General features: G+C 38.3%; 1 protein-coding gene across 4 annotated transcripts in view; it reads right to left on the bottom strand.

Moving 5' to 3' along the window:
• Positions 1-25935, bottom strand: part of ARHGAP24 (Rho GTPase activating protein 24) — a 104253-nt gene that overhangs the window by 23165 nt on the left and 55153 nt on the right. For 3 of the 4 annotated variants that reach the window (XM_069093162.1, XM_069093177.1, XM_069093169.1), the window contains 3 exons: positions 10607-10729; positions 6364-6571; positions 1098-1230 (listed from right to left, as the gene is read on the bottom strand). In XM_069093162.1, the coding sequence (XP_068949263.1) occupies positions 1098-1230; positions 6364-6571; positions 10607-10729 (464 nt within the window). Of the gene's footprint in view, positions 1-1097; positions 1231-6363; positions 6572-10606; positions 10730-21248; positions 21368-25935 lie in introns of all 4 variants that reach the window. The other variant, XM_069093187.1, reaches the window with a different exon arrangement.

Below are 25935 nucleotides of genomic sequence, written 5' to 3'. Positions count from 1 at the left end.
AATGGTCGCTTGGTCCCCCTATGATCTATAGGCCAGGAGCTCCTGAGGCAGGCACAGGGCAGATGCTGCAGCCACTGTGCCTCCACCACCTCTTGCCCCTGGGGCAAGGGCTGGACCACACCCTTCTTTTCCAACATAGTTTGAACTGACCTTTTACTTTCTTTTTGGTGTTTAGGGGTTGAAAAGTCTGGAAACTGCCACAGCTGTTGGTTATTCACTCTTCTGAAGTCTGCTCTGGCTGCTGCTGTCTCCCTGGATCCAAAACCAACTGTGCTGGGCTCCCAGTGGGCAGTGATAAACTCTTTCTGTGGGCCTGCCAGGCTGCCTTCGGTGGGAGATTTGTTTCTCTCTGTCACTTTGTGGTTTCTGTAGCTCTAAAATGTGTTTAGAGTCATATTTTATAGGTATTTGAGGTGATTGTGGGGGGAGGTCACAGAATTTCCTGCTTCTACTTCCCCATCTTGGCTCCACCCCTGAGAATTCACCTTTTTATTTGTGATACTGGTTTACTTTTCCTGTTTTTGAATTGTTAGCTAACAGCTTCTCTATTTTATTGAGTTTGGGGTTTTTTTTTGGGGGGGGGGGGGCTTTTTTTTTTTTAAAAAAAGCTCCTACTTTTATTTATTTCCTTTAACCATTTTGAGTGAAATGTGGCCAGACTATGTTCCCAGTGACCGTTTTTGTCTTCTTATGTTGATCTGAGCTGGAAAAGTGACACTGTTATTTTTTTTCTTAGATTTTTTTCAGTCAAGATTCAGTTAGGTACATTTTTCTAGATTCTCATGAAGAAGGTGTGATAGGGAGCTATGGATTACACTCCTTCCTGTTAGTCTTATCATCTTTACTCCCTTAAGGGTGAGACCATAACAAGCCCAAAATGGTGACAATATTTTGGGTTGGTCCCCAAGTTCAGACCCAATCCATTCCATGTGAGCCCAGAGTTTAGAGACCTTGGGTCATAGATTATTATGTTAATTAGCACAGAGATATATAAGAACAATTTAAAGAAAATCAAAAGGGCAGATTACAAATTAAAGGTCGGAAACACTGACTTTAAACCTAAGCACATGTATACTCAGAATTACTATTAAACTTACCATTTCTTCTTTTTTACTGAGAAGATTGGCACAGGACAGAAAATCTTCATACTTGGCATAGGGAATGACTGGTTCTGGAAGTTCTTGGAGATACAGTTGAAGAAGAGAAGCCACTGTGTGCACATCTGTGTTACTGGAGGGAGAGAACATTAAAGATACTTTTCAGTAAAGTGATGCACTCTTTACTGGGCCTTTGGCCCACTAAAATTGCACAGTGTAAAAATACAGGTTAATTGAAAAGATCCACAAATAGACCTAGAGAGATGGAAATTAAATAAGATGGATTCCTTAGAAAGCCGACAAAGAGGGCTTATGACTTCTTATTGATGATGAAAATGTTATTTAACAAAGATAAATTAATTAAGGTCAAAAATGAGAATTTCCAGAGAGGAAAGCTTTGTCCCAAATCGCTAGGGTTTTTGCAAATGTTGTCAGAGGTCTGAGGAGGGAGCCCTCTCTACAGACACCACATTGGCAAACTGGCATTTCTCATCCCACAACCACCACACAAGAGAGCAACCCAGATCCAAGCAGATCAAAGCAAGAGCGATTACCCTCTTATAGATTCTAAGCATTATCTCTTATAGTAGAGCACAAGCTGAGTTCAGCTAGTCAGTCAACTATTCAGCTAGCATTTATTAAGCCCCTGTTATGTGCCAGGCACTGTGCTCCGTACCGGGAATATAAGAACAGCAGTCCTTTATCTCCTGGAACTCACAGTCTAACGAGGAGAAAACATGCAAACAACTACAAACAGGATCCATAAGGAATAGAGTGGGAAATTAGAAGGAAAAGATGAAAAGGGAGAGAGCTTTGGGCATGGGGGACAACCAGTGAAAACACCCAGAGCCAGGAGATGGAGTGCCATGTTCAGAAGCCAGTGCCTCTGGAACACAGAATATGTGGAGGGGAGTGAGGTGTAGGAAGACACCAGGTTATGGAGGACTTTGAAAGCCAAGCAGGATTTAATTCTGGAAGTAATAGGGAACCAATGGAGTTTACTGAACAGGGGAGAGAGTGACACGATCAAACTTGTCCCTTAGGAAAAGAGTTTGGTAGCTGACTGGAGAATTGATTGGAATGAAGGGAGACTTGAGGCAGGAAGACCAACTAGCAGTCAATTGCAACAGTTCAGGTGTGAAGTAATAAGGGATTATTGAAAGTCAAAGGATAAAAGGGTGTTGTTTAGGAGAGATGTTAAGAAAGTAGAGGTGGGGGCGGCTAGGTGGCACAGTGAGTAGAGCACTGGCCCTGCAGTCAGGAGGAACAGAGTTCAAATCCGACCTCAGACACTTGACACACTTACTAGCTGTGTGACCTTGGGAAAGTCACTTAACCCCAATTGCCCTCCAAAAAGAAAGTAGAGATGACAGGACTTAGCAACTGATTGGATATGGGATGTTGGGGAAAGAGAGTAAGGAATTGAGGATGACATCTTAGTTACAAGCCTAAGTGAGTGGGAAGATGGTAGCATCCTTAATAGTAATAGAGAGTTGGGGATGGGGAGAGATAATGAGTTCAGTTTGGGACATGGTGAGTTTAAGATGTCTATAGGACATCAAGTTCAAGGTGTCTAACAGGCAGGTGGAAATGCTAAACTGAAAGTCAGGAGAGAGGTTAGGGCTGGATAAGTAGAACTGAGGGTTGTCTGTGTAGGGATAATCATTGAAACAATGGCGATTGATCAGATCATCATGTGAAATGACGTAAAAGGAGGAAAGAAGGGGGCCCAGGACAGAACTCTGGGGAACACTTACAGTGAAAGGGAATGAGATGGATGAAGATTCGGCAAAGGAAAGACAGAAGGAGTGGTCAGACAGATAGGAGGACAAAGAGAAGAAAGCAGTGTCACAAAAACCTAGAGAGAAGAGTCTACTGAAGTAGAGTTTAGCTCTTGTACGCACGTTTCAGTAAATGTATCGAGAGGAAGGAAAGATTCAAGATCAAGTCTGTAAAGAAACTAGTAATGCGATTGACAGGAAAAGAGATAAACATTTATCAAGTGCCTACTACGTTCTAGGCCTTAGACTAAGTGCTTTTACAAATATTATCTCATTTGATCCTAGAACAACCCTTGTAAGGCCTTGATTCTTTTCCTTAAGGTAGGAGCGTCAAACACATTACTCACAGGCCACAGCCTACAACTCTCCTGAGGGCAGCTAAAACCATACTAAAATGTAATTGAGAAACATTCATCAAAACAAATACAACAAAGCATAGATATATTATATTTTAAAACTAAGTCAATATGCAGCCCACGGGCATCCTTATGTCTGGACTATTGGCCCTCGTTTCTATTTGAGTTTGACACCACTAGTTTAAAGTGTGGTGGTCAATACACACACAAATCTTTTTATTCTACTTTGGCACCATATTATGGGTGATGCATATGGACTGGGAAGACTTGATATGTTCTCTGAGATCATTCATCACAGCTAGAGACATTTTTCTAGATCTTTCATGGAACATCCAGGAGTAGGTAAACTTGGGCACATCTTACATCCCACTTCTGTAGTCGGATCACATTTGTCCTCTCACTAAGCTTCTGTCTCAACTACTCCTTTCTCTCTCCTAGTACAGCTGAATCCCCAGTATCAAATTTCTCTGGATTAACTTCAGAGATGGAAAGGCCAGGGCTCTTGGGCAGTTCTTGGGACAACTTGACTCTGTTCTTCTACATGCTTCTGTGCAAACTGAAAGGACAGTCAAAGTGTCGAGGTATAAAGTTCTAGCCTCTTGTTTGCAGTGCTCTGCTACTATCCTAAAAGATGGAAATTGGTTCCAATCAAAATATTTATACAGGTTGGGCATGCAAGGCCACCTCATGCATTGCTTTGTTGATGCCAGCAATAACTTTTGGGAATTCTGAAGATGAACCAATGAATTCCAGATATAGAGAGTTTTTGTAACTCAGTCCTCCAAGGTCAAAGCCTTCAAAAGACAGTATGCATTAGGAATTTTAAGTATTTCTTGTAGAATGCAATAGTCACTTTACTCTGCTGTTTAGGAGAGAATTTGGTATATATTTTCAATCCTCTGTAGGAAGTATTATGAGTATGAATAGGGGAAAAACCCATTAAGAAAGACCAACAAAGTGATAGCTATTGCTTGCAGGGACTGGGGTGTCCTCCTTGCCCCTTCTCTGTCTTATCTTTCCAAAGATGGTTCTGTAGCCCTTAACTTCTATCTTACCAAAGTTACATTCTCTTCTCAAATGTATGTGACTTGTACATAGGTATCTCTTAAGCAATTGTAAAAAAGAGGAATACCTGTCTTTCTGGCTCCCTTGTGATGGTGGTATTTGTGCATCATGCTAGCTTACCTTCCATTCCCTTATTTTATTACTTTTCCATATGGGACAGATTTATTCTTGGATCCTTCTTTCCCTGTAATTACTGTGAGATCTTCTGTTGACTCACCACCTACGGGTTTAGTTTTCCCATACTATGAATGGGAAAATGTTCCCATAGTACCTGAAATATTTGTCACATAAGACATTTCTTGACTTATCCTCTATATACTCAAATGATTTCAAGTAATAATGGGTCAAAATGTGTTTCAGTACTATAGAATCTTTAGAAATGTTTTTAGGTCAAGCCAGACATATAGTCCTATGGCTATTTGAATCATTCTGTGTAAGTCTCAAAACTCAGTCTCAATACACCCTCTTGCTACTCTAGTCAGGAAAAGGTCTATCTACTTATTATAGAGATTTGGATGACTGTTCCTTTTCATTGAATATTTTTTTCTAGACTCATTGCTATTTCCCTGCTGCTTGGCCATGGCCATTCGCTATTTTGAGCTTATTTATGTGTAAACATGGGGTTGATTAACTTATTCAATCAAACTACCTCAACCCACACAAAGTAAATGATAAGATGCCCAATCAATCCAAGTACAAGAAGTCCTTGGAGCTAATGTGCTATTATTCAGAAATTGTGTTGAGATATGACTAGAAAATTGGCCATGCTCCAGGGGTTGTGTATAAATTATTAAATGAGTTGAGAACCAAAGTCATTTGAGAGGTTGAAGCAAGGGTAGTTTTCTAATAAAATCCCTGAAAAGGAATCACTTGGGAGCAAGAAGAGGCTTCAGCTTAGGCCTTGGCCTCTTCCTGCTCCTGCCTTTAGGTAGAAGAGGCCCTTGTGTGTTTCTAAGGTCCTGGAGAATGTGGGATTTCCCAATTCCTGTCAGCATCCTAATAGCACCCCACCATCACATGTGATGTCTAAGTTTGAGCCCCCTTTCCCTTGGATTCTATATGTGCTTATGGGTGAGTGTGTCACTGACATGGGGTATTTCTGTATCAACTCTATACCACCTTAGTAAAGACTCATTTCTAAAAGATGCTTAAAGCTAGCCAACAGAAATGACTCTCAAGTGGTCAATTTTGAGTGTAAAGTACACAGCTGAAGGCTTGAACCGATAGCATTAGAAATGACTCCCTGGATCCTCTGGGGTACTATCATAACACTGAAGAGGAAATGTAGCCTTGCTCTGAAACCTGAGCTTCTTCTTTGAGACTGTGAGCTGGGATAGGGTCCCTACAGCCTAGATGGTCCATGGTAGGGCCCCGATTCCATTTGCTTATGATGCACATGGGCTCAAAGGCAGGCCTTCTAGAAAGATGCACCTCTTGTCACTGTTAGACATCTGTCAGTCCCATGACCATTTTGTTCTTTCCCTACCCTCTGTAGAGTCTTCCTCAGGAGCGCTAGGCACCTTCCTTGAAAACATCCCTAATTTGGGATGATTGTTGCCAGCCTATTCTCAAGAGAAGCCAGTCTGTGCCTTTGGGGGGACCTAATATTTGACATACTGGTGATATGTCTCTGTCCACTATGATGGATCTCTGGGTCTTCTCCTTAATGCCACACTGCTATCTGAGCTGGGGAAGCTTGCCTTCCATAGACATATAGGTCAAAGGAGGGAGAACTGGGGCGGCTAGGTGGCGCAGTGAATAGACCACCAGCCCTGGAGTCAGAAGGACCTGAGTTCAAATCCAGCTTCAGACACTTAACACACACACACACACACACACACACACACACACACACAAAACCAAGCTGTGTGACTTTGGGCAAGTCACTTAACCCCAATTGCCCTCCAAAAAGCTAAAAAAAGAGAGAGAGAGAGAGAGAGAGAGAGAGAGAGAGAGAATAGGGACTGTTTTTTGCCTTTTTTCATCTCTCTAACACTTAGCACAGTTCTTGGTATATAGTAGGTGCTTAATAAGTAAATACTTGGTGACTTTTTTTTGACTTACCTGTCAAAAGACGGTTTCTCTCCATAGTCAAAGGCATCCCGCAACTCTTTCACAAGGTTAGCCTTGCCTGAAAGTTGAAACAGACCTTCTTCCTTTAGCCCCCATTGTCGGATAAAATCCACACATTGTTCCACTAAGATGGGGGCCAGGAACTTCCCATATCTCTTCTCAAAGCAGACTGTTTCTTCTAGTTTCTGTCCAAAAATACCTGGCAGGGGACAAAAACAAATATCTCTGGCATTAGGGATAATAGCTCTGTTTATTTGTCTGAATGTTAACACATGAGAAGGAAATTAACTCTAAGCTGAACTTCATTTATGTATACTACCCCAAAGGACTATTTAAAAGCATTTTCAAGGAGATCATCATCACTTATCATTTTTCTAAAGTGGGTCCTCAACAATTGGGAAATCTGAATAAACTGGAGTATGTAAACAAAATAGAATAGTGTAAGAAATTACAAATAGGAAGAATTTGGGGGAACTTGGAAAGACTGGTGTAGTCTGATGCGAAATCAGGACAATTTATACAATGAAGTACAGGAAAATAGCTATACAACATCAGAAATCAAATCAATTGCTGAGATGAATATTTAGATATGAGGGAATGGTGCCTCCCTCCATGGACCAGAGGGATGGGAAACTGTAGAGCCTATAATGTCAGAAATGTCTAGTACATTGATCTATTTTGCTAAACTGTATTTCTTTATTGCAAGAAAGGGTATTTGAGGTAGAAAGAGGACATTATAAGGCAACGATGTCTCTCTAACTTTTTATATGTCACACAGTTCATCTAAAAAGCAGGAATAATAATAACACCTACCTCGTGAGGTTGCTGTGTGGATTAAATGGAAGGACATGTGAGCCACAGTGCTTTGGACATCATACAATTGATGCGGTACCTGGGGTCTAGGTCGGACCAACTTGTGGAGCCAGTCTGTGAAGTTGTGATTTGTCCTTTCCCGCCCTTGAGATCTGCCCCTTCCCCCATCCCACATTCCACCTAGGAAACACCCTTCGACCCCTTTTGTTCTTACTTAATCTCTTGATTAAGTAATCAAGGCCAGGCCTGGCCCACACCCTCCTTTATCCTTGCCTTTTGTCTCATTAAGGACTGGGCCCAAATCTTATCTAAACTATCTATTCACAAGCTCCTTTTGGTCAGCTCTGACCTTTGTCTATGCATTGAGGCCCCTCCCGTCAGGCCAGCCCTGACAATGGCAGCCCTACCCTTTAAAAGTAAAAGCCTGTACCCCTCTCACTGGCAGGTCCCCTAAAGGACTCTTGCCCACTTCTCATGGAAGCATAACAATAAACTTCTACAACTCTCACTCCAATTAAGCCTGAGACCTTGAATTCTTTCCAGACGATATTGCAGGTTTTCTGGTCTTGGATAAGATCAGAATATCTGCTGAACCCATAGGGATCCCCTCCCCCATCAAAATCACTATATAAATGCTTGCTATTACGATTGCTTTTGATTCAGATTGGTAAGGAACCATTAGGACACTTCAAGTCCAGAGTAAAGGTCTCTCACCCCTGATTCCTTATACACCTCTTACTCAAACTCTATAGTGTGGTGTTGACTATCTGGGAATGCAGTATTGACTAGCAGTCCAATGCCCTTCTCATTACATATTAAGGGTGGAAGCAGATAGCAAATATGGGTAGCCAGTATTTTGTGACTACCTTATTGGTGATTTTCCAAATCCAGTAATTACAGTGTTTGAGTAAAAGATTAACAGATTAATTCATAAAATTGTATTTTGGTTTCTGTTAATTCCAAGGGAGCACTGGTGGTTGGAAGACAAGAGAAGGAGCTCATGGAGAGTGTCAGAGGTTAAGAAGTGATTACAGGTTAGAACAGGCAGCATTTTTGGAAAATCACCAATTATTGTTAGCAGATAATTAATAAAAGGGGTCAGTGAAACTCAGGAATGTCAAAGACCCCTGATGGAACCCACTCAAAACTTATATGCTCTTGAAAAAGAGGGTGTCCAGGGAGAATGGCAATCAACTCTGACAGGTTAACAATTAAGAAGAATTTATATTATAACTAGGGACTCTCTCTCATCCCAGATAACCCTTACCTTCAGGCAATCTAGATAAAGGATCTATCCCCCACCCACCTACACCTGAGTAGAACACAAAGGACTTCCCTACTCAGGTGGTGACTAAACCAGAGGAGGAGAAAGTGAATCCAATCTCATTATCTACAACGTCCTTCAGATGCTGACTTGACCCAATAGAGAATGAGGAGATAGGAAGGGGAAAAAACACTAGATCTCCCCAATAATTGGTTATTTAATAATAATTTCTCTCAGAAGAAATTGAGGTTGAGATAGATGGTGACATGCCCAGGACTGATGATGAAGAAGCCTTCATTAGAATAAATATGTGATGCTGGGATGTGGAGAAATTTCTCTTTAGCTTTCCTGTCTAAGACACTGAAGACACTGCTTGTTCCCCCCCCCCCATTTTATTTGGCACATATTTTATGTATATGTGAAGGCAAGAACTATTTCCCTTTTGTCACTGGCAAGTTATCTGACTTAGATCCTTCTCCTCTATCATCTAGAGATGAGTATTAATTTGGTATAGGAAATAATGAGCATTGTCAAAGTAAATTGAAATCCTTGAGAAAAGGAGTCTAACAGGAAAAAGAGAGTGAGAATTTTGGTAAATGAGAATCGAAGATTCCCAGCCTTTTACCTATCAGTCCTAATCTTCTCAGCTAAACTTTAATGAGTTACAACATTTAACTGATATGGGTCTCAGCACCCCCTCTTATACTTACTGACTGCTGATAGGTGGGTTAATGGGCAGTGGGTAGGTACCAGAGGTGAGGAGGACCCTAGGTAACACACAAAGGAGCTGCTAGGGTTTCTTTTACATCATTATTTTACATCCAATGGCCAGTGCTCCCTTGGAAGTTACATCATACACAGAACCACCCTATGTCCTCCAGAAAAGGGTCCTTGGCATGTGTTGAGGAAGATGGATGTCACTTTGTGTCCATCTCGTTTTCCTCCCCTTTTTCTCAGTGCAAGCACCAAGGGCAGGACAATTAAACTAGGGGCTCTTTCAGCTACTGTACCCTCTCTTTCTGCCTTCGATGCTGGCCAGTCACAGGCACAACAACATGAAGGAGGCAGGAAAGAAAAATGCCCTCATGTTGAGAACTGCTAAATAAATCTGCTTTAAGAAATCCTTTTTACCACTGAGTGACCTTTTTGTTCTAATGTCGAATGTAAACTACCAGGAATCTGGTCTGAGTCTGGCACAGCCCAGAAATACCCGGTATGTATCAAACTGGCCAAAACTGAAAGTGATACTTGGTAGAGCAGCTTCCGAAAACGCTGATAACGGTGCACTATTGATGGATCTGTGGACTGATAAAGCCATTCTGGAAAGCAGCTTGGGGCTGTGCCAAGGAGTCCATAAACTCTACATCCACCCCTAGAAATATGCCCCAGTGAGATAAAAGAAAGAGGGGGAAAGACACATACGTGCATTCTATTAGAGAGTGACTAAAGAAACATTGATCCACAAGAAATGATGAGACAAAAGGCAAGACCTGTATAAACTGATGCAAAGCAAAGTGAGCAGAACCAGGAGACCAACTTATACAGTAACAATATTAGAAGGAAGAATAATTTTGACAGAACAGAGAAGTTTGGAGAAAATCACATACATACATACATACGCATGTGTATATGTGTGTATATATACATTTATGTGTGTATATATACACATACTTACATATGTGTGTTTATATGTATATACGTACAGATATATACACACATATTTATATATAACACAATAGAATTATGTAAATAATCTCATTTGAACCCCCACTATGGCAATGACTACTCTTACCACATAGATCTGCATCCTTCCTATAGGAATTACTTCATAGGAAATTGTATCTTTTCTTCTTGGGGTGGGAGTGGGATTTACATCACTGAATTTGGCATGCATCTTTCTGTTTTGAGATGGTGAGGGTGGGACTTCTACCATCTTACTGGAGTTCCAATATGTCTATAGACATGAGAGTCATTCCTCTCCAACTCCACATAGTTCAAAGATGTCACTACACAATTCTCTACATTTGTCTATTTGAAGAGAGATGCTGATATCAAAACAATCGGCTCTGATCTGATAGGGGAAAAAAGCCGCAACAAAGAACTGCAGCACAGAATTATTATTATACTTGCTTTTTCGTCATATTGAAATTGACTCACCTCCACCAAAAGGTGCCCATATGACTCTGCGAATAGACTTCAGCCATTCTTCCATGTCAGTCTGTGTATTTGCCATGAAGAGGTAGGTCTCATGGTTCGCTGTCATCTGATGTTGATCTCTTCCTATAAAAAAAACCAGTGATGCATCAGCAAACTCCCAGACAAATAACTACTGTTACATACTACATGCATGATGCAAGTACGGGGACTGTACTATGCCAGGGTCTGATTCTGTCAAGCACTATATTATTTATCCCTTTCTGCTTTGGTTGTAAGTATGCCATTAATGTTTTTATCTAAGTCACTGACAAAAATGAGTAGAAAGATCTAAGGATAGAAACCTGACTTAGAAAGTAACTATCTGAAACAGCAGATCTCTGAAAAAGAGAATTGGAATGCAAAAAAATGTCATGGCAGAAGAAAAATTAATTAGTCAAAACCAAAATACAAAACAGGAAGAGGACATGAGAGCTCTTCAAAACAAGAATGCTGAAACTGAAGACAGAGTGTAAAGACATAATCCGAAAACTTGAAATCTTTCAGAAAAGTTTTTAAAAAAAAATACGTGAAGATCATACTTTGGAAAATTATAGGCAAGTTGCTCAGAAATGCTGGATACATAATACAAAGTACATGAAAAAAATCTACTGAATAACAGCAGAAAGACACCCCAAATTTAACTAAACAAGTACATTGTAGTCAGACTTCTAAACTATTCATTAGGGAAAAAAAGCAGTCAGCTAGGGGGAAAAAAATCTCTTTATTCCAAGTAAACAAATAAGACTATCACAGCACTACTCTGTTTATAATAAATAAGCACAAGACAAGTAATTCTTTCAGAAGTTTCCAGAAATGGGAAAGGGTTCAACATGCAAATTCTTCAAAGAGAAGCACAAATAGATTAAAATAGCAATGCTAGATTAAGAAATGGAATGTGTGTTTTTATGCAGCTAGAGATAAATATGGCTGGGTGGAGGGGTGGGTAGGGAAGTCTTTTTGTTGGTTTTCAAATTTTTCTCTAAAAAAACACTGAAAATCATTGATAAAGAAAAGAGGGCTTCAGTGAACAAAAGAATTCAAGGAGCAAATGATATGAGGGGGGAAATTGATAGGAAAGTAGGAGAAAGATAATATTTCATAAAAAAATTTCATTCCTCTTGATGGAAGTAGGGTGGGAAGTCTAGGAGAAAACTGGTCAAGGATTTCTACTTAAGATTGCAAAGTCTAAAAAAGTCTTAGGAATCCAGATCTCCTAACAATTGTTTTGCTCAGTTGTGTCCAACACTCTGTGACCCCATTTGGGGTTTCCGCAGCAAAGATACTAGAGTGGTTTGCCATTTCCTTCTCCAGCCAATTTTACAGATGAGGAAATGGAGGCAAATGGCACTGTGAGTAGTTCAGGGTCACATTGCTAGTAAGTGTCTGAGGCTAGATTTGAACTCAGAGAGATAAGATTTCCTGACTCCAGACCCAGCTCTCTATCCACTGCACCAGCCTAGCTATTCCTCACAAACACCCCAGCAAGTACCTCAAGGGACACCAGATGAAACAATGAGCCAAGAGTATCAGAGAGAAAACTAGTAAACTCATTCATTCCATTACTACATAAATTATCAGAAAACTTCACACTAAGAATAGGGAATGTTAGGTGGGAGTGAGAGAAGAGATAAATTGGTCTCTTGGTCCTGGCCAGGCAGAACCACAAAAGGGAATAGACTGGGGGAGCCCTCCACGAAGCCTGAAACCAACACAATCTTTGAATCGATTTGGTCCAAGTAAAGGCTGTATTAAGGAAGGGAGTCAACTCCCAGTGGGGGATTTTTTAACAAGGAGTCAGATGGTTCGATAGGCCAGCATCTGTTTTGTGATACCAGAAAGTATCAGGATAAACCAGGGATAGTAGCAGGGCAGGGAGTGGTTCCATTCACCCCACACAGAACTCTAGTGGTAGGATCCACACATAGTACAGAAAGGAAAAAGGACCAAACAGAGGTTCCAAGAATGTAGAAGGATGCAGACTTTGGCTGGCCATAGTGCAAAGTCTCAATCCAAGAAGAGAGGGTATGAGTAAAAAAGAAAACTCCAAACTCAATGAAGAAATATTGTGGGTTAGGAGAAGTCCAAGCAGTAAACCCAGAAAAAAGATAATTATACAGTAAGTACAATAAAACCTCAGAGGAAAAAAATATTACTTGGTTACAGTGACTATAAGAAATGAAGAATAAGGGAAAAAATATGAAAATTTGTACTGATCTTTTCTGATATCAAAAGCTAAGCAGAGCTAGTTTAGGCTGGTACTTAGATGAGAGACTACCCAAGAATATTGTGTGTTACATGTAGGCTTCCAGGCTTTCCATACAGTTCATGAGTAATCTCTAGAGTTAGGGTTCAAACTCTTCCTCTTCAGCCAGTACCTGTGTGATTTTGGGCAAATCATATAATCTCCCTGGGTTTCAGTTTAAAATTAGAGTTGGACTAGATGGCCCATGAAGTCTCATTCCAGCTTGAGACCTATGATCCTTTTAAGGAAAAAAAAAAAACAACCAAACCTGGAAGATGATTAAATACCTTATAACAGATGATAGGAAAGTATAAGCGGTGAACTCCTTGGCAAAAAGAATGAAACAAACAGAAGTAAATGACTCTAAGAGATAACAAGCAATGTTGGCATAAAATAAAAAGACCAGAAGATTAGAAAACCATGGAAGGTATCCATTATCAAAAGCAAATGACCTGAAAAAAATTTGAGGAAACATAATTTAAGAACCCCAGAAAACCATGAAAAAATAAAAAAAAATTGAATGTTGTATTACAATAAATCACAAAACAAAATTGCTCAGATCATTTAGAACCAAACAACAAAACGAAAAGAGAAAAGTAAATCCAAGAACAAACAAAAAACAATTAAACTCCTGAAAGAATTCCCAAATCGAAAATACCCAGGAATGTTAGACCATACATCAAGAATTTCCTGGTAGAAGAAAAAAAAATGCCATAAATGTTCAGAAGAAAGTGTGTAGAACCATAGTCAAGATCATATCAGATTATACTCAATCTACTGTGAAGGACCAAGTACTAACTTTTGCCTGTCTTTGTATTCCTGGCATTTAGAACAGTGCCGGGCACACAGTAGGTACTAAATAAAGGCTTGTTGATTTGAGATGAAATCTTGACAACCATATTTTAAAAGAAGAAAGAAAAATGCTTATAAGAAAAAAAATGCACCTTTGACAAAGGACTTTTAAGCAGTTGTAATGGGAATGTAAATTTGTAAGATCTTCCCTGCCCCTAGTCTGGGGTGGGAGGCTTGTTTTTCAGTAGATACTTCTTGATTGGCCAGTAAGTCAATAAGGTTGTTACATTCTCTGAGCCAGGAGAAGGCTATATAAGCCCTGATGTGTAGCTTTGTTTTGGGGCTCACTTTGAGAAGTGTTCTGTGATTTGATCTGGATTATGGGAAGCCGTTGTCCAGAGCCCCCCGGCTTTGAAAATCCCAGATGTTAATTTGGTATGGATGTAATAATTGGACAGTTTGGAAAGCTGTCTACTTGATCTGTTTCTGTCTTGATACTTCTGCCTGTATACTTTGAAGTTCAGGGTGCTGACCTTTTCCCCTGAACAAGGTAAACGATATATGTTTGACTGATTAAAGTAAGCTTGTTAACCCATTTTGAGTTGCTTTCCTTTAACAAAGCAGATCCAAGAACCTATATGGGCAGCCACCCTGAGGATGCTTCGGGTGCTTGCTGCTACAGCAGTCTAGATAAAAAGGCTAGAAAGAATTTTGGAGTATGAATACAGGAAGCAAGAGAAACAGAGCAGTGAAAGCTTTTGAGCAAGTACAAGGAGCTAAATGATGATGAAGGACTTCTATTCAAATAAAAAAAGGAAGAAACAGGAAGAAAAAAAAGGAATTTACGTGATAATTTTGTTGTATATTTTATGCAGAGTAGATTTACGGTTTCATGTACAATCCTCTTTTTTATTGTAGTATGTTATGCAGAAGCTTGTTTTATTCCACAAATTAAAAATAAAATTTAAAAAAGAATCCCATCATCTTCAAGGGTCACAGAGGGAGCAAGGAAGTCAAACTCAGGGACATGGTGGTGATTTTGCTGTTTTGTTGGCTTTAAGATAGGAAAAAAACAGGAGGGGAAAGGGAACCCACTAAGCAAAAAAAAATCAGGAATAACGCAAGTTATTGTTTCTTATGATTGTGGTTTGTCAAAAGACATACAAACATGGAGGAGAGGAGGGGGTAACAGCTATCCTACAAACCTTATTCTTATCTGAATGGGACAAAGAATGAACAAATACACAAACAGAAAAATACCTAAGAATTTGATATAGAAAACACATCAAACTCAACAATGAAACATGAAGGGATAGGGTGAAGGAAGAAAGAGATTTAAGAGTAGTGTTGGGAAGGGAATATTCATGAACTTCAGCCTTGAAGGATGAATCATAAAGGGGGCAATAAAAGGAGAGAAAAAGTATATGAAATAGTGATTGAGGTCTGTGCTGGGTGAGGAGAGGAGGGGCAGAGAAATAGGATTAGAACAATTTCAATTATAGATTGTCAATGTTTACTACATTCCTTTTCTTTCCCCACGTTCTTTGTGAATTAGGACAGGAACTAAGAAAGGAAAAAAATATATAAGAGATTAGACTAGAGGAAAACACACAGTAATGAGAATGAGATTTATCCACCCATTAAACAAAGGAGCATAACAGAATGGATAGAGCCCAATACTATGTTATTTTTATTTATTTATATATTTATTTTTTAAAGCAATCGGGGTTAAGTAACTTGCTCAAGGTTACACAGCCAGGTGTTTCTGGGTGGGTGCTAAGTGTCTGAGCCTGGATTCGATCCCCAAGTCATCCTGACACTGGAGCCAGTGCTCTTACTCGCTGTGCTACCTGGCCACCCCAACACTATGTTATTTTTTAAAAAATACTTTAAACAAAAGATTAAGAAGAAATTAAAAAGGGTTGAATAAGATGGTACTATACCACAGGAGAATTTTTAAAAGTGCCTATGGCAATAATGATATCAAAAGAAAAAATAAATGTGTTTATTATAATATTAATAGCTAATTCATATCACTTTAAGATTTGCAAAGTAATATGTATATATATATATATATATATTTTTTTTTTTAAATAAAATTTCATTTGATTTTTAAGAGATGTTAAGCTTTTTGTGGGGTCACTCAGCTAGTGCTTGAGAAAGGATTGGAACTCAGACTTTTCTGACCCTATGTCTAGAGTCCAATTATTTTTATAGGTACCACAAATAAGGAAATTATATTATACCTAGGTACATAACTTAACATATATGGACTGAATAGCATAGCATCTCAGTAACTAGAGATAAAACTAATTCAGTTACAGGAAGATACACACCACCATGCTTAGTTGCAGACATCAATATTCTTTCAAATCATGTACATCTTTAAAAAAAAAATGAAACAAGGAAGAAGTTAAGTGCCTGAATATCATTATTGAAAAGTTAGCTATGATAAATATCTGATGATTAAGGAATGGTAATTGAAGAAGTATACATACTCTAAGCTTTGAATGAGACATTTACAACAACTTATTGATCTAGGACATAAAAACTTCCTAAACTAGTGTAATGCATAAATATGAAATATTACTATATTAATTAATATGTTAATATAGCTATAATGATATAATAAATTAAATAAACATTAAAATTATAATCAGTCAAAGGCAAAGGTTGATCTGCTTGCCACAATTCTCTCCTCTACTTAGACCATCCTCTCTACTTAGCTGTCAAAGTGATTTTCCTACAGTATAAGTCTGACATGTCACCCCCTCTACTAAATAAGCTACAGTTGTTCCCTATCACCACCAGGATCAAAAACAAAGTTCTAGGGTTGGCATTCAAAGCCCCTCATAATGTGGTCGCCCTCCTCCTACCTTTGCAGTCTTCTTATACATTACTTGCTACCATGCACTTTGGGATACAGTGACCCCGGCTTCCTTGATGTTGCTTGAATAAGATACTCCATTTCCTGACTCTGAAGCATTTTCAATGTCCATCCCTTATATATGTAATTTTCTACCTCCTCATGTCAGCTTCTTGGCCAATCTGACTACCTTTAAATTCTAGCTAAAATCTCATCTTCTACAAGAAAACTTTTCCAATTCCCCTTACTGCTAGCACCTTCCCTCTGTGAATTATCTCCAATTTATTCCATATATATATATAATTTATGTGTGGTTTTTTGAATGGTGTTTCTCCCAAGAGGCTGTGAACTCATTAAGAACAGAGGCTGTCTTTTGCTTTTTTCCATATTCCTAGTGTTTTACACAGTACACACAGGAAGTGCTTGATAAATGCCTGTTGACCAATTGACTAAATAAAGAGAACGCATTTATTTCTCAATATCCCACAAAAAATTTATCAAGTACTGAAAAATAGCAGAATCATAATGTAAAAAGGAAGAAATAATATATTTTATAGACCAAAATGCAATTAAAATAATAATAAAGGAAATATATACCTATTTTAAATAGACATAAGTAATAACATGAGGATATAAATTTAAAAAATAGAAAAATAAATAATCATTTTAACAACAATGATAATAAGAAAACATATCTAAACTTGAGGAATGTAGTCCTCAGAGGAAAATTTTACCTCTGAAAAAATAATTTAACAAACAGAAAATGAAAGAATCAACAAAATAAACTTGCAGATTAAAAAAAAAACCCTAAATTTAATCAACAACCCCAAAGCAATTACAAGTGAATAAATTTTGAAAATTAGAGGAGAAACATAGAAAAAATGAAAACACAGAGATATAGAACTGATAAAATAGAGTCTTTTTAAACATCAATAAAAGTGATAAACTAGTAAGAAAATCAATCAAGAAAAAGAGAGGAAAGAGAGGAAAATAAAATTACAAAAGTAAAAATATGAACAATATATGTTCACAATAGAGATTTTCTATATATAATAATATGCTAGAAAAACTAAGAATTCAAAAGTAGATGAATCTCTACTCTCATGTGTTCAAATAATATTATAGTCTCGTTAAAGATGCCCTCAGTATAGATGACTGTCATAAAACTTTTGTAGAGATGTGCAAGTTGTACTGTAACTTAGGTAATAATTGATGTTCTTTCAGACATCTTTTTTGGTACTAATAAGGTCCTAGATTCCCTCTACCCACCCGCCCCACTTTGGTCTCTTCCCCTCCTTCTGATGCTCTGTATACTGGTCACTCAATGTCATTATGATTGTATCTCCCCATCATGGGTCTCCTCTCTAGATTTGTTATTTCATTTCTATTCTCCTGTACCATTTCTACCTCCTGTCTTAGCACTTCAATGTCTATGATGCTGGGGTCGAAGTGTTGTGATTACACTATTCTTGATTGAGAAAATTCTTTATTGATTTTTTTCATAAATGTTTCCATTTTTCATCCCGCCATCGTCATCCTTGAATGCCCTTTGCTATAAAGCTTTGCTTACTTGGATATCTAGACAAGTTGTCTTTAAGCTGATTTCTTACTCTACTGCTGATTTCTGCTTTGGGATAGTAGCTAATATTGATCCAAGGGATAGAGGAATTGTTACAAAAAGAAAGTCTTAAAGCCTTTCCCTAATAAAGTAAGTCATCAAAGAGTGAAAATACTCTTTCAAAGAATTGTAAACTATAATGATCATATGAAAATATGCTCCACATCATTAATAGGAAGAGAAATGAAAATTAGAACAACTCAAGTTTAACCTCACAAATTAGTAAGAGTGACCAAATTAATAAGGGTGATAAAAATGGTAATAGTCAATATTAAATTTGGAATCATACAAGAAAAATCACTAAGCCACTCGAACATTTTACCCCAGTAAAGGTTTTTCTAGCCCAAGAAAGTCAAAGATATAAGTAAAAGTCCAATGCACGCCAAAATATTCACAGAATCATTCTTTGATAACAATGACTGGAAAAAAGTGGGTACCCATTAAATGGTAGAATAGCTTTGCAAACTATGGCACATGAATAACATTGTATAGTGGACTGGTATGAACTGATGCAAAATGAAATGAGTAGGACCAAAAAAATAATGTACTACAGTAATGTAAATGAAAAGATCCCTAAAAAGAAGTAGATACATAGTGAACCCCACCCTACATCATTCCTTAATCGTCCTAAGACTATTAAGGGCAAAATGTTGTGTAAATGGTCAGTGGTCATTAGATAATATGCTTTCGCTTAAACTGTTTTCCTTTGTTATAGTTAAAGATTCTATCTGAACTGGGGTCTACATTTTCAGAAAAAAGTATGATGTGGCACAGTGAATGGGGTACTGGATGTGGACTTAAGAAGACTTGAGTTAGGGGTGGCTAGGTGGCGCAGTGAATAGAGCACCGGCCCTAGAGTCAGGAGGACCTGAGTTCAAATCCAGCCTCAGACACTTAACACATACTAGTTGTGTGACCTTGGGCAAGTCACTTAACCCCAATTGCCCTCCAAAAAGAAAAAAAAAAGACCGAGGTTGCAATCCAGCTTCAAACCCTTTCCACCTGTGAAATCCTGGGAAAGTCAGGAAACTTTCTCAGTCCCAGTTTCCTCATCTGCAGAGTAAGGATCTTAAAGTACCTACCTCCAATGGATATAAAGATGAAATGAGATATAATACATAAAACCTTTTGCAAACTTTAAAGCACTATAAAGATATTATATAGATATGATATACATTATATAGATATCATTATTATTACTATTATTTTAAAAGCGGTTATTCATTTTGAAAACAGTGTATTTTTCATAAAATTATGTTAAATCTTAAAGTCCAAATATCTCAATTATTTCCACAAATAAAAATAATTTTTATTTATAATAACAAATCTGGTTAAAAGCCTACCCCAAATAAGAATGAAAAGAACCAAATCATATTACTTTTTTTTCCCCAGAGAAATAAAGCAATATGAAATCCTAGAAGAATGAGTAATGTTTGAATTCACTGGGGAAAAGCAAAGACTCAGCTCTTTCACTTATTTTCCCCAGTGAACGCTAACATTCATCATTACTTTATGATTTCAAATTACTTTATTTCTCTAACGTTAGAGAGTTACATTCATTGCCTCTTTATAAGGAGAATAGAATGTTCCTCTTAGTTCTTCTCCTGCTGTTTTTAGTAATTTATTCCACTGTTGTTGTTTTGCCCCAGGAAGTCTAAATTTGAATTCAAAAACACTTTCTGAAAATGGAATCTGGGACATCATTCAATAAATGAAACACACAATGAATAGGTTTTAGAATACCACATATACAGAAACACAGCTGAGGAACATGGAACAAGACTAAATACTTAGACCACATATAAGTCAACGTGACTTTATTCATTTTCATAAATCTTTGTTGTTCTTTAAAAAAAATTAGCAAAACTAGACTAGAAAGGGGAGGGGTCAGAGGAACCAGAATAAGACACAATGTTAACATAATGATGATAATAATTGCTAACATTTGTATAGCATTTTAAAATTTAACAATAATTGCTAACATTTGCATAGCATTTTAAAATTTAGCAATAACTGCTAACACTTACATAGCATTTTAAAATTTGCAAAGGGTTTAACATACATTACTTAATTTTATCCTCACAATAACTTTGGGAGTTAGGTGCTATCAGAAGAGGAGAAGTGACTTGCTCAGGTCACACAAGCTAGTAAGTGTCTGAGCCCGGTTTTGAATTCAGGTCTTCCTCTCTCCATTTCTTTTTTTTTTTTTATGAGCAATCGGGGTTAAGTAACTTGCTCAAGGTTACACAGCCAGGTGTTTCTGGGTGGGTGCTAAGTGTCAGAGCCCGTATTCGATCCCCAGGTCATCCCGACACTGGAGCCGGTGCTCTTACTCGCTGAGCCACCTGGCCGCCCCTACCTCTCTCCATTTCTAAGTACTCTATCAAGCAGGACCAATATGGCCAATATGCACTGCCATGCAATTGGTTTCTCCTTTTAACCCAGTGATTCTTCCTAGGACTTTGTTCCCCACGTATCAACTCAAATACAAAAATATTTTTTTTAGTTGTGTTCTCATTGATGTGACATTTCCATCAATATTGGGAACTGCAATCCATTTACGCCCATCCTTCTAACTTTTGCCATGTCTTTCTGGAAGTTTGTCACAGGGGGTTCACTCAACCTGTTGGGATGTCCATCCCTTACTCTCTTCTTTGTGGGCAATCCATTTTCTTTTTACAATAAAATTTTTGGATATTTTTATAGTTCCTTATTATAATCTGTTCACACCCACTATGTCTATTACCCCTGTCTATTACCACCATCGGGTATCACTATTGCTGAGTGACATTCATTGATAATTCTTCAAAGGCCATATCTTATAACTCATTGCCATACAACAATACCTTTAGAATGTGAGTATTAAAAAAAGATATTTTTTTTTAAGGAGAAATTTCAGGTCATTAAAGGAATTCTGTAATTTCCCCAAAGCGACCCAAATGGCTATCCTCCTCGTATTTAACTCTAGATCCAAGTGACTGTTTGCAATGTCTGTCCAAGATAGATTCACTCATAGTGGATGAGCTCAAAAGCTTGTTCATCTCACTGAGTGTCGTAATCAGGACAATGGGTATTCTTCACCTACTTGTCTTTTCCTGGGTGGATGGTCAGGCCAAACTCTTTTGAGATGTTATAGACATCCTCCAGGAGGTTCTTGGGCTAGACTCAGTCCTGGATGTGCTTATAGAAGAGGTAGAAATAGCACTAAAGAGAACAGAGATGGAAAAAGCAGCTGGATTAGACTAAATGTACAGAGAGAAGACCTCTGCTGGAGCCAGCACAGTTGTGAGAGTATTAAAGGACCGACTGATTAATAAAGAGACCACAGATATGGCAAAAAACAAGCAAATAAACAAAACCTTGCACCTTATTAACTCACAAAAAAAAGACGCCTGAGAGAACATCAGCAGCTGCCCATCCATGCTCCTACTTTCCCAGAAATGACAATTTCAGCAGCAAAATTCACTGCTGCTTTATTTGTAATGACCAAAAATAAGAAACATCCTTCAATAATCAGAGAATGGTTGAATAAAGTACATTATTATAGTAAATTATAAATATACTAAATTAGAAATTATATAAGAAATAATACAATATCAATATACAAGTATAGGATGTCATATATTAAAGTATGTTAACATACTTTATTATTGCTAATGTATATATAATATGTATATATAATAAAATATAAAATAGTACAATTATAATAATAATGGTATTACTAAAATAATATATTAAAATACTTTCCTATAAAAATGATATGAGGCATACAACATGGCCATGCGCTCTCTGAAGCAGAACTTCACTGCTTGGCAGACTTGAGTACCACCAGGATTGTCTCCTTTTTGCATTTGTTTCTCCAACATGTGCACACTGACACATAGGGGCAGGCCCTGGACCTGTGACTTCTGTGGCATAGAAAACTAGGAGGTGAGGAAATTCCCTCTTCCAGTGACGGTCAGTACTTTCTCTATTCCTTATCGCCCTCGATGGTTCCCTGGAGCACAGAGTTAAGTGACTTGCCTGGCTTGGAGGCTGGCTCTCTATCCAGTCATAGTCTCTTAGTTGCCTGATCCAATGACCTTTTCTCAGTCCTCATTCTCCTTGACCTCTCTGAAGTCTTTGACACTGTTGGTCACTTTCTCCCCCTTTATATTCTCTTCTGTCTGGGTTTTCTGGACATGACCCTCTCCTGCTACCTCCCTGACCTTTGCTAGATTTCATTAAAGTCATTCTCTCTTGACATAGGTATCCATCCCCCTGGCCATTGCCTCCTTTGCCTCCTTCTCTCCTTACAATGGCACCATCCTGGGACAGGCCCTCATCACCTCACGCTTGGACTATTGTGATAACCTGCTGATGGGTCTGCTTGTCTCAAGTCTCTCTCCACTTCAGTCCATCCACCAGTCAGACACAAAAGAGATTTTCCTAAAACACAGGTCTGATCACGTCACTCCCCTATTCAGTAAACTTCAAATACATCCAGAATCAAGTACAAAATCCTCTGTCTGGCATTCAAAGCCCTTCCTAACTTAGCCCCCTCCTGCCTTTCCAGGCTCCTGTGACACTGGTCTCCTGGTTGTTCCAGGAACAAGACATCTATCTCTGCTCCAGGCATGTTCTCTGGCTGACCCCCATGCCTGGGAATGGTGTTCCCCCTCATCTCTGCTTTTTGGTTTCCTTTAAATTCCAATTAAAATCTCATCTATAGGATGTTGGGTGGTGCAGTGAATAGAGCACTGGCCCTGGAATCAGGAGGACCTGAGTTCAAATCCAGCCTTAGACACTGAACACAAAAACTAGCCGTGTGACCTTCGGCAAGTCACTTAACCCCAATTGCCCAACTTCCCCCCCCCCCAGAAAAAAAGAATATTAAAAGCTCATCTACTACAACAAACCTTTCTCAACCCTTCTTAATTCTGGTGTCTTCTTTTAGTTATTTCCTTTTTATCCTAAGTATAACTTGCTTTGTACGTATCTGTTTGCACATTGTCTCCCACTATTAGATTATAAGCTCCTTGATGGCAGGGACGGTCTTTTGTATCTCCAGTGCTTAGCACATTGGCTGGCACATAGTAGGTGCTTACTAAATGTTTACTGACTATCATATCTATCAATGCCTTTAACAAACTAAATTTAGATGATCGATATGAGCGTGCATATCTTACATGGGTAACATATACTTTCCATAGGAAATATACAGTTTGATCCTCCTTTGAGTGAAGCAGGTAAGGCCCACCATGCAATTGAATTCTTAGTCTATGAGGGCAGATTTTGTAAATTTTTGTCTGTGTCCAAATTATATTTATTCTGAAATATCCCTGACTACTTAAAGAGAGCTCAAAACTTTTCCTTGTTTAGTAAATGTAAAAAATGAAGGGGGGTGATCACAAAGAACCAGCGTGACTGCAAAAATATTTCAAGTCGGACCAAATTTATTTTCTTTTCTGACAGTCAGCAAAATAGTAGATCAGGAGAACGCTATAGAGTTTGCTTCGATTGTAATAAAATATTTGATAAATTATCTCATACTCTTCTTTTTGGAATAATGGAAGGACATGGGCTAAACATAATTGGGACTTAAAGAAGGGCCAAACTCAAAGAGTAGTCATCATTAAAAAATAATAATTTTAATTTATATATATATAACCGGGGCTCATCATTTGTTTGACTTTCCTCACTTGGTGGAGGATAACTTTAGCTCAGTTTCATTTGCATAACTTTCCGTATTGGCAGGGGAATGATTACCCTACCACAAGTGGGGAGTCTGTGGCCTTGAGGTCATATGGTGACTCTCTAGGTCCTTAAGTTCGGCCCTTTGACTGAATCCAAACTTCACAAAATAAATCCCCTTAGTAAAAGGAATTGTTCTGTAAAACTTGGACTCAGTCCAAAAGTTGCACCCGAGGACCTAGAAGGTCACATGTGGCCTTGAGGCCATAGGTTCCCCACTGTAATAGTAATGGAATTCAAAGATCCCCATGTATTGGCTTGGTTTTTGGTGTTAAAACCCAGAGCTTGTTAATCCCACTTGTGGGATGGACTTGTTGACATGAAAAGAGAGGGCTGGACTGGGAGGAGCTGGTGACATAGATTTGGAGAGACACAAGAGAGAGGCAGAAGAACTTTTTGGAAGCAGCACCCTTTTTGGAGGCAGAGAGAGACTGAGAGGATTGCTGAGGGCCACTTTGAATTGCCCAGGACTTTTGAGAGCTGCCACCCAGACCTGCCAAGGACTGGGGAGACACGGCTGTTATGCTGGCACTTTGTCTGTTTGTTTTGATGTTGTTTTGCCAGATTTGTCCACTGGTGAAGGACAGTCCTGTTGTTGCAGAGGTGCTAAAACCTTGCTGTTGGTTCAGAAGCCCTGAAGAAGGATTTTCTTGTTGTATGTTTACAGAAATCCTGGAAGAGGGTTTTTCTAATGTTCTCAGGGGTCCTAGGACTGTTCTGCAGACAGACAATGAATTAATGAAGAGACTGGCAATGTATCTTGCGTCCTTGCTAAGCTTTGTCTCCCCAAGAACAAACATTGCTGAGAACTTGCCTCCTGTCAAGATGAAGAAAAGACCTCCATTTGGGTATTAAGTGCTGTGCTTCAACTTTTTGTAACTCTGGGGTAGATTCAATTGTGATCCAAGGGTGGGGAACTTTTGACCTTTTTGTGCTCTGTGATTGAACAAATGAATGTACTTTACTTATGATTGGAAACTAATCTCCATTTGAGAAGAGGGGCTTTGTGATGGACTAAATGAAGGTACAGCCCAGGGGTGCAGTAGTATTTAGAACAGGGGCTTTGTAATTGATTAAATGAATGTAATGTCCTGGGGTGGGGAAGTACTTGATTAAATTAGGTAGTACTTGGAGATTATTGAATCACACTTAGTAAATGCTGTATTTTGAATGATGTCATATTTTGATCTTCTCTGTTCTTAATTTGTCACTGAATAAAATGGAGAGCACCTATGCTGGTATTTTGAACCTTGGGAAGTTGCCTTTGCTTGGCATTACATTACACCCACTCCTATATGCTTCCCAAGGATGTAATCTTATTGATTGGGTAAAGTGGGGAGATGGTAAGTGGAAAGGAGAGATGGTAGGTCTCCTGGCTTCCAGCTTTAAGTAAGGATGTTGCACCTGGGATATGTGTAGCCCCAGGCAAAAAAAAAACTGGGGGGGGGGTGTCTCCGTGATTGAAAATGTATTACAAAATTCATGAATTTGTTCAAAGTATACTAATTTGTCATTTATGCTATAATGGAAATTAAAGTCACTATAAAACATTTTTTTAATTTTAATAAATTGCCAAAAATTTTTCTATTGCATACAAAATTCTCACTAACACATTTGAGATAGAAATCACTTGATCTCTAGATTTCTTTGTGCATTAAACACACAACTTGAAAATACAGGACAGTTGGACATCCCAAGACAAACTTTTTTGGGACAAAGAGAAAAGGGAGACAATTTCATAAAGTTCCAGATATATCTATATCTATATCTATCTATCTATCTATCTATGTGTGTATACATATATATGTGTGTATAATATGTGTGTGCATATACACACACACACACACACATATATATATGTATGTGAACCTGGTGGTTTGAGTAATTATTGTAATTCAGGCTTTCTTATTTCACTACTGTAAGGAAAATTTATAAAGGTTTTGGTGCTAGTTGAATATTTTATACTACATCATTATGATTATATTTTTATTAAAATTACTGCTTTTTCAAAATTTTCATTTTAAAAATAATTTTTAATT

The sequence above is a fragment of the Petaurus breviceps genome, unplaced genomic scaffold (genome assembly GCF_028583685.1).
Source record: "Petaurus breviceps papuanus isolate PSGF00001 unplaced genomic scaffold, PetGlider_PUasm1.0 126, whole genome shotgun sequence".
In the NCBI taxonomy this organism is placed as follows: domain Eukaryota; kingdom Metazoa; phylum Chordata; class Mammalia; order Diprotodontia; family Petauridae; genus Petaurus; species Petaurus breviceps.
This window is presented reverse-complemented; position numbering and strand designations above follow the sequence as displayed.